Source organism: Varroa jacobsoni, unplaced genomic scaffold, assembly GCF_002532875.2.
Source record: "Varroa jacobsoni isolate VJ856 unplaced genomic scaffold, vjacob_1.0 scaffold_284, whole genome shotgun sequence".
NCBI lineage: Eukaryota > Metazoa > Arthropoda > Arachnida > Mesostigmata > Varroidae > Varroa > Varroa jacobsoni.
The window spans coordinates 67271-79719 of NW_019213186.1; the positions used below are offsets into that span (position 1 = coordinate 67271).

General features: G+C 45.1%; 1 protein-coding gene and 1 long non-coding RNA gene across 4 annotated transcripts in view; one reads left to right on the plus strand and one right to left on the minus strand.

Moving 5' to 3' along the window:
• The window catches only part of LOC111258988 (ecdysone-induced protein 78C), a 75279-nt gene extending 67246 nt beyond the window's left edge, over window positions 1-8033 (minus strand). For both annotated transcript variants that reach the window (XM_022830632.2, XM_022830631.2), the window contains exon 1: window positions 6124-8033. In XM_022830632.2, the coding sequence (XP_022686367.1) occupies window positions 6124-6886 (763 nt within the window). In that variant the 5' untranslated portion in view covers window positions 6887-8033. The remainder of the gene's footprint in view (window positions 1-6123) is intronic.
• Window positions 1-12449, plus strand: part of LOC111258990 (uncharacterized) — a 61380-nt gene that overhangs the window by 44599 nt on the left and 4332 nt on the right. The window lies entirely within an intron of this gene.

Consider the following 12449-nt stretch of genomic DNA (forward strand, 5'->3'; position numbering starts at 1 on the left):
CGCAAAAAAGATGACATCGTCTATTATGTCACTTGTGGAGAAAATCAACGAAGGCAGCTTAAATAATGGTGCTTTGTTTAGAACTGTTCAAATCTTTGGTAGCTGAAGCTTTTGACGGTACCAACAACAACAAAATAGAAGACATATAACGAATTGTTCTTTCTGCTCGTTTAGCTTACGGTCATGTTTTATCTTCATAGCGGCTGCGCAGCGCTTACGATACAACTTCAATGATAATTACAGAGATACATGTGGTAATGTCGGTAGCAAAGGACCGAATAACCTGCTTCCGAGCTGCCGGCAGGAAATTCACCCTTTTGATATATCTCTGTGGCAACTAACCTTCATGCTTTTTCCGACATATAAGCCCATTTTATGTTTGGGGGGGGGGGGGGGGGGGGTAAGTCTATCCAACCCCCAATACCATCGCACCTGTGTCCATAGTAATGTTATCAAATATTGTAATTGGCTTCGTTTTCTTTTGGTCTATAGACTATGGAGTAGATGCAGAGGAAATGGTCCAAGTATAAAGAAATAACAAACCTTCTCTATTCTCCATTAAAAAAATTTGAATTCAAGGTAATTCGGTGGGTTAACATTTCCTGGCCAGCACTTTGCCAACTAGAGAATCCGTATTACATCAACCTTCAGCCAAATCTAGTTCCATTGCTCTGGACGTTTATGTGCGTTAACCTTTTCTGTTCTAAGCTGAATCCCACCATAAAAAAAATCGAAAGAGTAACGCTTAGCAGGACATCAAGCTAAAGCAGTATCATCGGTACGGCTCAAGCATTGTACGAGATGTACACAACGCTGAATGCAGAACGATACAGACCATCCTGTAGGCTTATCCTGCGGAGTCTCAAGGCTAAACAATAGGCTAAGTATTATACGTGCGCGAGTGTGGAACCATTCTCAAGTACAGTTCTCACACAAAACTCAAACGAACGTAGGTAACATCACATTTGTGTCCATTAATTCAATTGGCTACGGAATAGGGAAATGTAAAATAGGGAACGACTGGAACTACCAGTCTGCAAGCCGAAGTGTGTATGTATATAGCAGCGGCAACAGAGACAACGACTAAAAAAAAATCTGCCGACAACGGGAACTTCTGTGGAAGGGAAAGCCGGATGGAACACGTGTGTGCGATACTAACGGTGTCGTTGCTCTCTCATTTAACAAAAACTCCCCGCGTCCAGCGGCGTCGATTACATCATCATTAGGCATCGTTCGCTTTCCGTCAAGAAGGATAATCTGAATGACTAAGTCCTTGATCAGCCGCTGCTCGATGCCTACAAACGGTCGAGACTGAATTTCAGACGGGCGCTCCTTTCCTTTAAAAGTTAACCAAAACAGAGTTTCACCTTAGTCACTGCAGCTATGTCTCGATCGAGAGGAACTGCACCTGAATAAAGTCAAGGAACAAAAAAGAGAACAAAAAAAGAACACGAATTGGGGGAAATAGACTCTTCATAGAAAACCATTAAATGAATGTTGTCACGAACTGTGCCACGACGATTATGAGGACTTCGGTCTATTGTTACTGAGAGCTGTGATGTGACCTTGGCTAATAAACACGACATTTAGAGAGCTCCAAGAATGAAGACGTGTTATTTACATTTTATTTTACATTGTTTTCATCACAATTCGTATTGTGCTTCACATTTGCTAAGTACGCTGTGCGCATAGGGCACCCCTCTTTCTGGCCGATAGATATGTACTGAACTAGATCCGACAATGACAGGTGTGGCAGACTTGAATACTACATGTGGTTCGGGGCGTTGGCTTCGAGACGATACTGACTCTCCTTAGATCGTCATCTGTACGGCAGCTATAATCGCTACTGCCATAAATAAACTGCTGTACAAGTATATATATGTCTCAAGATAGGTGGCACCCGTAACCAAAACTAACTATTCCCACACTGAGTTTGGGCTACGGACAGAATCATCACGGCCCGATGCCGTTAATCAGTCGGTAGAAATCACGCAAACAGGGGACGCAACCACGCAAAAAGTGGGGTGGGGTGGGGTAGGGTAGGGGATACGGCAACCCCTTTAGTAGCGAGCGCTCCCCGGTGGTTATATAATTTCAAAGGAAGGAATGATTCGTTCAGACGGCCGCTGCCTGCTCTCGCCTCATCACTAGGTCAATCCGAACCCCGCTGGCAGAATCAAGTCAGGTAGATATCGCTGACCTGCCGCGTAACTGTCGGAAAGCTTTTCTACATGAGCTTATTCGTGGAATGCTTCCCATCTAAAAACCGCCTTCGCACCGACGATGTTCCCGAACTATCTCGTAGTAGTGTCTGCTAAGTCGGAGATCTTCCTCAAGTCGGTCAGCAGTAAAATCATCGCAATCGCAGTTACGCTGTACAAATAGATACCCTCTAGCGCATTTTACTTAATCTTTCGTTCTTACTTAGCTTTCGACTAGCAGTTGCTAGCGAACACATGCAAACTTGCATATTATACATTTCATCAATAAATAAAGTAGCTAATCGCGAGCCGTGAACAACTACGCTCGGTTTGGATAGGATGCTTTGCCCAGGCATCAGTGACCCGCTTTCCTGGTCAACATCAATGAATTGGCAATCAGAGTAAAATTATGCCTATTATTTTGGTATCGACAGCCAAACAAACTCATAGCATTCGGGTTGAAAACACAGCAGTGGTTTACTTGGCTTATAGGACCCAGAAACGGAGATTTGTGGAAGCACAATAGATCCCGGCCTTCAGCGATCAGTAATAACGGCAGTAACACGAGCAGTTCAAGTAGCAGTCGTTGACTTAGTAGGCAGAAGGACTCAAAACCGAAAACACCAGCGCCAGAAGTCTGGACAATCTTTTCAAGCAGCCGAGTGTGTCGCGTGTGTTGATTGTATATAGTATATCATTTGGTGCTCCTTCGGACTAATCGGCCAACGCCAGTAGCTACCGCAACGTTGTGTAGCTTGATCTATCGATCTGGAGCATAAAATAGAAAATGGCGGCGGCGACGACGACGACGACGACCACGAGGAAGAGCTTCGAAAAAGGCAGGGAGGAAGGCGAATTCGATCGTCTTTCTTTATAATACCTTTCGACATTAATAATTAGCTGTGGTTATACGCTGAATACAACAAGGAAGTAAAGCGAGCAACAACTCCTGGTGACCGCTTTCTTTCTTTGTAAAATCTTTGCGCAGTTGCTGCGAATCCTAGACAAAAAGGGGAACGAAGGCGGAGAATGAGGTGTCATGCGGCGCAGAGCGGTCGTGATTTTGATGAGATTGACTGAGCTCAGGGGTTAAATACGCCCGTCAGCACGTATCGTCCGAGTTCAGCAGACCGGCTCGGAGTAACAGCCTACCAGGTCGACTTAGACAGCAAACGTCTTACGTAACAACACGCGAAGTCTCAAGATTCGATTGATTTTTTCACAGCGCGCTGAAAAGCCTGCCGAAAGCTAGCTCTCTGTGGGAGTAAAGGACGTACACTGAGTTCTGTACACGCTATTCGTATCTGAGCTGATCAGTATATATACGTATACACCAGGGAAACTATAGTTGAAAAATAATTTTGTATTTAAAGAAACCAAGTCCATGTCAGCTGAGTTGCTTTAACCAGTAGCTCTTTATTCGCTTATTTTGCAATCAGTATTTCCACGCTCGTTTGATTACTAGCATGTGGGTTGTATTGTCTTTGTTTGAAACATATAGATGGACACGCATAAAAACGCACGGATGTCCTGACGGCGCTACATATTCAAAGGCCGGTCTTATTCGACTTCCTAGAGTTGTTGGTCGCCATTGAGGCGGCATCAGCTGGTCATCTTATTTTGTCAACACAAAGCACCATGAAATCATTGAACTAAATGATTCTCTTAGGCAGGTTCATGTAAAAAAGGCATTTTTTTTTTAGATTACATCTACTTGCGGCACTTTACATTCATAGACATCTATCAGAAAATAATTTTAACAGTGCTCAATGATTAGGAAAGAGCTGTCGCTTCATGTAACATGAAACAGATGAGAAAGCTATAATTATACTCAAAAATAGGCCAATATATGCGTCACCGATTCAACCAAATCCTAAATTCAACCAAGTAATTTAGAAACGATTGAGCTAGTCAGGTTGTCCATGTCAATATTGAATAAAAAACTTCTCTCGCGCGATCGCCAGTCACGTTTTGGCAGGACCTGCAGCGAGCCGACAATGTGTCGCTCGTCCTTCCCCTTGTTATTATTTTTTTTACATAGCAAAATCGACACTGAGTAGAGAGATTTTATTTTATTGATAGAATAATCGATAAATAGGGTGGGTTTACTGCGTCAAGCTGGCCTTAGAGTTACTCAATGGCTGCAGAATGCCGCGGGCGGTGATCGGCTCCAATAATTAACAACAAATTATATGTTTGGCTGCCAAATAAAGTATTATATTTAAATGTATGTACACCTGCTATGTACATAATTTATGTTTGGAATAATTTTTTTTTTATAACGATCACATGTAGACGTACTTTATCGGTAAACGGAGCATTCCCACTAATTAGGTAACGAATGACCATTGGAGCTTTGCGGTCGCGATGGCTCTAACGATGAACGGCGACGACTTGTGATACACGTTTATATAGTCGCCAACGTGAAAACACTCATATAACCTAATGGTGAAGATATTATGCATTTTTCCTATTATTCGTTTAGATTTGTTTTAGGAACATTCGAATGTGGGGAGAGATAGTTATGGAGCCGACCACCGATCTTCGTTACATGTTTTGTATAAAGGTCAAAAAGTTAACATTAACAAAATATTGATACGGTTGTAGATAAGATTTTCAAACTATCCCGTTACCTTACTGGGCCTGCTGCATGCGAGCATCAACGATAACAGGGCGCTTATTAGTGAGCGTATGGGTAAGCTAGTGTTAGACCAAGCATCTTTTCATATTCTGGAGTAAGAGACAGCGATTAGTGCAACAAACATTCCGTCTTGCTGGAAGAGTAGTTTTTTTTTTTTTTTGTTTGCTCATCTATGCATGCGCCCTTCGAATGTTTCGTGTCGCACCTGCGCTTACGTCAGTTTCCAAACTTCAAGCTCCATGAAGCTGTAGCATACCACATTGGCTCCTCGAGCTATTGCTACTACCGTTACTGCAACGATCTCTACAGATACCCGAGCCCATAACATATACTCTACAGGATCGTCATGGCAGCGAAGCTTGTAGAAACAGACACCTACACAGTTCAGCCCGAGCAACGGCAGCGTCGCAGAACACTCAGCGACTTCAGCTTCAGTGATACCGGCTGCGGTCGCCAGCTGCTCAAGTTGCAACAGCGACATGAGCGAATTCAACAGAAACCCTAACCACTGCTTCGCCATCCATCCATCCATCCATCTATCTATTCATCCATATAGGTATATAAACGCAATAGTAGCAGTAAGAGAGGAAAAATAACTACTGTAGAGGGCGATCGGTTGTCTTCGTTTCGTGGGCAAAGACGGGAAAAACATAGCCGCGTAGCACCAATAGCAGCGCGTGTGTAATAATAGTCAGTCTCTTCAGGCCGCCCGCAGTATCGAACGCCTCTTGCCGCTCGATGCGCGCCAGTTCGCCTTCGTTGTATGTACATGTTGTACGAGCTAGCAGTTGTAGTAAACGGCCCATGTTGTTGACTGGTGTTGCCCTGCCATGCTGCTACTGCTCCAGTCGTAATCACAGTCAACTTGGCAGGCGGCAGTGGCAGCGAAGTCGACTTTGCTGTCATATTACGCTGCGGCACGCACTCTTCGTTTCGTCTTCGTCTCTTCTATATCGCCAGCTTTTCATTCCGGCGTTTTCTCTTCCTGCCGAACAGCAGCGAGTGAGCGTTCGTGTGTGTGTGTGTGTGTGTGCGTGTGCGTGCGTGCGTGTGTGCGTGTGCGTGCGTGCGTGCGTACGTCTGTTTGTCTATGTTTTCTATGTCTATGCCAACGACGATGTGCGGACGGACATGCTGACAGGCAGACACCCGGACACACGGACAGATGGAAAGAACGGCAACCGACGGACGAAGCTTTGTCGTCACTGTCGGAGCCACCGTAGCCCGTCCGTAGTTTATCGTCGCCGTTGCCGTGGGGTCGATGACCGCTCGGTCACTCACCTTTGACGATGGTTCCGACAGCAGTTGCTGTTGTTGTGCCAACGCCAGCGACAACAACTCCCGCAGTCGCCGCTAGCGCCGGGCTGCCACAGGGACTGGTGACGGCTGAGCTGCTGCTGCTGCTGCTGCTGCTGGTGGTGTTGTTGTTGTTGTTGTTGTTGCTGCTGCTGCTGCTGCTGGTGCCGCTGCTGCTGTTAATAGTGGTTTGGTGCGCGAGGACAGCTCCGTTGTTAGTGCTAACTATAGGCGATACAACTCCTATACAACTAGCGGTAGCTGTGGTAGGCCCGGTATGGGCTCCCCCGGTAGGGAGTCCACCGACGACAGAATTGCCATTACCCCCATTACCATCCCCACCTCCCGGACCGCCAGTGGCGTCACTGGTGATAACACCTGTGCCACTGACAACGATTCCATCCGAGTTCGTTGATGAATCGACCGCAGCATCCTTCAGCTGATCATACTCGAAGAGATCGGTTGATCCTGGGAGACTCCCACCAGCGGTAATCTGGCTCCCGCCGCCACTAGCGGTGTACGGCGACACAACGGAAGGCACAGATGACAGTGAATGGTAGGACGAGTCGTCTTTGTCGAAATCAAAAAACTGCTTTTCGTAGCCTTCCTTCTTGATATCGCTGAAGGCAAAACCGAACGCGTCTTCATCCGTGAATAGCAGCTGGGTTTGGCCCACCGCATGGCCGGGCGATTGCGAGCTTGTCGAGGACACTCCACTGCCGCCGCTCACTAGGGCCTCGAGTTCCATTGTATATGAGCGGGGCGGACAACAGAGAAGCTTGTTAACGCGTGCGAGCGAATGAGTTCGCGCACTCCGGTCGACTCCGGCTTCGATGAGCAACGACTCTAATCAAGTAACTAAAAATATATAAAATAAGCTACGCGTATTTGCTAGCACACGCCATCTGTTTACCAGCGAGAGCGAAGCAATTGGCACCTGTCTAGATCATCTGAAGCCGCCCAGCTTTTTTTATCCGGTCTTTAGGGCACCACGTTGGGACTATCCCAATAGATTGAACACCTGTAGCTAGTAACACTACTATCCTTGCAGTTGGGTTCAAGAAGGATCAATTACAACAATACCCGGTATGAATAAATTGCCATATTGTATATACTGCGACACATTTGTCCACATCTACTCAGCACCATAAACGAACACTGCGGGACACTGCTGTTCATTGACAGTCGAATCACTCGAAGGTAACCTACAAAAACATCTCAGCACTGTTTCACTCCTTCAGTTCGACACTTCACACCTCTTCTGATCTGATACGTAGACTGTCCGCTTTCATTTTGCAAAAGTAGACGTAAAAACGGAAAGGCACTCATGGTCCGGTAATCCTTATTGTTGTTCGACGTTCGATATCGTATCCACTGGCAGCAGTAATAGTTTTGTTATTAGCGATACTCGCAGTTTAAATTGAGCGGGCGTAAATTCAACGCGGAACACCAAGCAGCCATAGATCAATTGCTGTTTCCATTGGCGATAGTTAGTCATCAGGTGGAAGAAGAGTGTAACAGACGTATTTTGTAGCGTGTAGTACCATTGCCGTATTAGTGTCCGTTGCTCTGCCACAACTCAACCATTCTCTATATCACTGCGGATACAGTCTTCTTCCCCGCGGTTTGTCCGTAGACTTCTTCTCGTTCTCTGAAACGCTACGCTCTGCGCCGCATCGGGTCGTGTGCTGTGCGATGATGGCCCGGAGCACAAAAAAGTAATCGCGCAGCAGAGCTAATGACACCAGCAGCGGTTCCAGTATTAGTCAGTCAGTCAGTCAGTCAGTCAGACAGACAGACAGACAGGCAGGCAGGCAGGCAGGCAGGCAGGCGCAAACGCAGGCTAACAACAAGAAAGCTTGTTGAGCTAGTTATATCGTCCATACGACAGCCCGGAGTCGAAGTCACGCAACGCGCTTCGTCCGAAGCGCCGAAGCAACTGATCAGACCTTGTCGGTTCAGCTCCGATAGGATCGGTGCACACAATTCGCGCCGGCTCCCATTCGCGATGTTGGCTCGACGGCAATCCGCTAGCCGAATGACGGAACTGCCGCCAGACGGCGCTCGTACTGTTCGTGGGGGTTGAGGCGCCGGTTCGCAGCGCGCCAGTCGGTTCAGTCCCGCCCGACTGGCAGCACCAACCAGAATCAGAAATTTGCAGGCAGTGGCCGTCAGTTAAAAGAAGGCTGTCTTGCGGACGGGGAGTTGCTTGAAATAGTGCTAGCCTGTTACTAGGTAGAAAGGCTGACGACGGAGCAAATCCAAAGATAGGGTTGGCTGGTTTGAACGCTTTGGACGATTAGAGTAAGGCAGGCTATTGAATGCTGTGGTCAGTGCGGACGTTGCGACCGTAGCAGCGACAATAGCAGAAAATGAAGGCTAATCAGGAACATGTCGTCATAAATATGGACCGATTGCTTAGTTACTGATAGTTTGTAATTTAGGTAGAAGGACATGCCTTTATGCATCCAGCTATGTAAATGAATGCAAGAAACACTACAAGGAGAATTAGTTGCTTCTTTGATAGGTTCTCCTTGACCTGTTCCGGCAGTGACGACTGCAGAAGTAGTAGGTTTTGATTTTTATATATGAGTATTTAGTAAATTTGTGGTTGGAGATATTCATGGGAGGAGCGGCCTCTCGGAAACATTCGTCTGATCATCGATGCCGACGAAGACTGCAGTGGTCTACTCATGTATCGTTAGGTCGATCGGCTACTTCCATTTACCTACCTATAATACCCGTGTCTAAAGTAGGAAGAAATGCGCGGGCCGTCTTCTTCTCTATTTCGAATAAATGCTCTGCCACTGCCCGCCAGGACCAGGCCGACACATAGACACACACAGATATACGCAGCTAGAACCATTATATAAGGAAGTAAGGCACTGGTAGGACGATGACCTCTTGATGGCTTTTGCCAACAACTTCTGCGAGCAAAGACGACCTTTTGGTGAGAGGGATGCGCAGATTGGGGGGTCCTACGGCGAGGTGCGGCATCGGCTTTTCTCCATGAGCCTGAATCATGGGAATCCAGTACCAGCTACTGACTGCAGCGCCGTTGCCGCTACGAGAAATATGCGGCATAGCCGGCAGTTCGGCCAAATCCTTAACCAACGACGATCTGGAGAAGTCACCGACGACGACGACTGTACCATTCATCGATAGCGAAGAATGCTCAGACGAGATCGGATAAAACGAGCGAGGAATAAATATATCGACAAGGAGAGAGAGAGAGAGAGGGGGGGGGGGGTCGCAACAAGGGAGTAGGTTAGCGGGAAACTAAACTCTAACTATGTATTACTGCCACAACCTCCAAATCTACAGCAGAAATCCACTAGCGCGACGACGAGATTGTGTCGTCTATGACGATCGTCCATGACGATATAGGGAATTGACTCCTTGAGAACGCTAAGGCGACTGGTGCTTTGTGGCGACTGGCGCCGAATTGGATCAGGGATAGAAACTGATGTGAAAAATACCGTTAGGTTAGCTTAGATGTTTAACTAGGTCGTACACTACGAGTTCCTTGTCTCACCTGGGGTAAGGTTCGCACAAGTGGGAACCATTTACAACATTTTTTCCTCAGTAACCCAGTGGTGATTAAGAGTCTTCCAGTGTACCGCATGTTGTCGGCAAGACAGACAGACAGATAGATAGACAGACAGACAGACAGACAGACAGTGAGAAAGCAACGTAAAACGTACGGATTTCATGAGACATGCGGATATACACGATATATCTTTTACTAAATTCCATTCTAATTTTTGGCACATTTCTCGATACATCTAATGAACTAATGATGGTTGTGCTTAGCTCGAATTAAGTTGAATTTAAATATCTTCAAGTTGATCAAGGCATACGAAAGTTGTGCGTCCAACCTCTAACTTACACTTACGCCAATCCGACCGATCGTTGCATTTGTGGAATCCCAGAGGCCTTTTAGCGTCGGCATACGAGTACTAACACTTATAAGCCTGTCGTGAATAATTATAATGATTCTTTAGGGTCTTGTATAGTAATCACGCCATAACCGGATGTCGAGATTGTATACAAAAGACTTCCATATATAATCTGGGATTGCTGTCCGCGTCTTTCTAATAATTTTATTATAGATAAGATAAGCTTCTTTTTTTTTCTTTGACTAAACAACACGGCTTACGCGCATTAGCTAATTCCTGCATTTAATGTAAAGCTCTGTTCCTGCTAAACGTCCTCTCAGCAAAATTACCCTACCTACAACAAAGTATAGCAACAATCAGCTCGACTATCACCACCAAGAATCATCTAGATTCACCTAGATTAATTAGTTTCGATCTCGACATTAGCGTTCAAGGGTTATTCGATTTTTCTAGAATTTGCTCTAAAAGTCACTATTAGTCGATAGTAAATGTCGAAATTCTTTTCGTGCCAATAACAACCAGCTGTTGAAAGTAATGCCCAACGGCTTAAGTATGGGATGTGAAAATACGAGAAGTTGGATGGCTCAATATTTCGTTGCTGTGAGATCTGAGCATCTGATGCCACAAAAGGTCTTTTTTCCTGAAATGTTACATTCAAAACTGTTAATTGACATATCCCTCAGAAGTTACAGTTCGACATGTTACCTATTACATATGCGAGCTTTTTGTTTGTTATGCTCTTTTTTGGCTACTTCTTTCTATGAACAGCCACGAAAAGTTGCGGCCAATATCCATTGGCTGTTGTAAATCGACCCTAACATCACCTCCAGTAGCAAAAATCTGTCGTTGTTAGAGAGCAAGGAAACGCTTTAGGAGTGAATTAGATTTAACATGAAACACTTGCCAATTTCTGGATACTAGAGGACATAACCGTCTGCTTGGACCCGCTGCCCCAATGGAAAACACGAGAGATCGCGAACTACCACTAACAACTGAGCAGTTTATCCAGAGTTCATTAAGTCATCTGGATCGTTCAAGTCTAAAGTAGGCGTTGATTTTTCATTTGTTAAGTTTTTTATCTTTACTTTTGGGTTTAGGCTTTAATTTCTGATAATGAAATATGACCTATTATGTGTCCTATTTGTACGGCAGTGTTATTACGATGTGTATGTTTGTGTTGATAGCATTTTTCGAACACGTACAACTTGAAAAGCGAAGTACAGAAACGCCTTCGATGTAGTTAGTCAGAAGCTGTACGAGAGTTATGGTATGGTGCGGGATAGCCAGTTTATTTGATCCTATTAAGCCCTAAAGGCTCTCTACATAGTTAAGGGAAAATTTCCTATTATTAATGGAAGGAACGGCAAAAAACAACTTTGCGTCTTTACTGTTTTTTCTTTTACCAATCACTGTTCATATTCGGCAGATAGCTACAGCAGTGGTAATTAATTTCATACCAATAGTTAAGCCAACATCAGCGACTCGGCCGCTCATTGACAATGAACCATTAACGATCGAGTACAGACTGCTACGGCGATGAAAGCAGTGCCATCTAAGCCGTGTGATAAATCTCAACGTGATTTAGAAGCCAAAAGGTCGTGAACTGCGAACCCCTCTCACTATACACATAACAATATGCTATGTACGAAACTATAACGTTTGCGAAAAGGTCGCAAAATACCGTTATTATTACAGTGCTTATTACTATTGCCTAGCATCGACAACATGGACATGGAGGCACTCGCTAAGCTGACCCATTCCAGAAGAGCATACCACCTGTATGTGCATCCCTGTGAATGTTTAAATACACATATAAGTGCATGCAATTAAACGATCGTGGCAGATGAGAAAATCGGATATTTGCCCTTGATGGAACAAGCAGAAGATCACTTTTTTGGGCTGCTATGAGTATTTCAACGGACGATTCACAGGATGATATGACAAAATTTCACTGCAATTTAACTGTGTAAAGTCAAGGTCCCGTAACGATACGACTTATTTTATTTACTGACATTACTGTGATGTATGTACGTTTTCAATTAAAAGCCACCAATATGCGACTGCTATATTTCACAAAGCCGCCTTGACTCTGTAGATCTATTTGGCTCGCTCTGGAGAATTTAGCCAGCGAATAATCGGTGCATTTCTTCCATCTAGGTCCAAAATAGGGCGTTAAATTTAGAAGAGAAACAGTGATAAAAATGTCTTTGATTATAGCCCTTAGCTAAATCTTACTATCCCAGGCGTAAACTCTACAGTAAGCTCCATCCTAATACGGACAATGCCGTTACCCAGAAGAATATTTCAAAAAAATTTTGCGGCAAGATTTGTTCAAATTGTTGATTGAAAGTCTGTTCGAAAGGGTTGCAGCAGTGGTCGTTGGATACGTAGACGGGAACGTACGAGTGATGA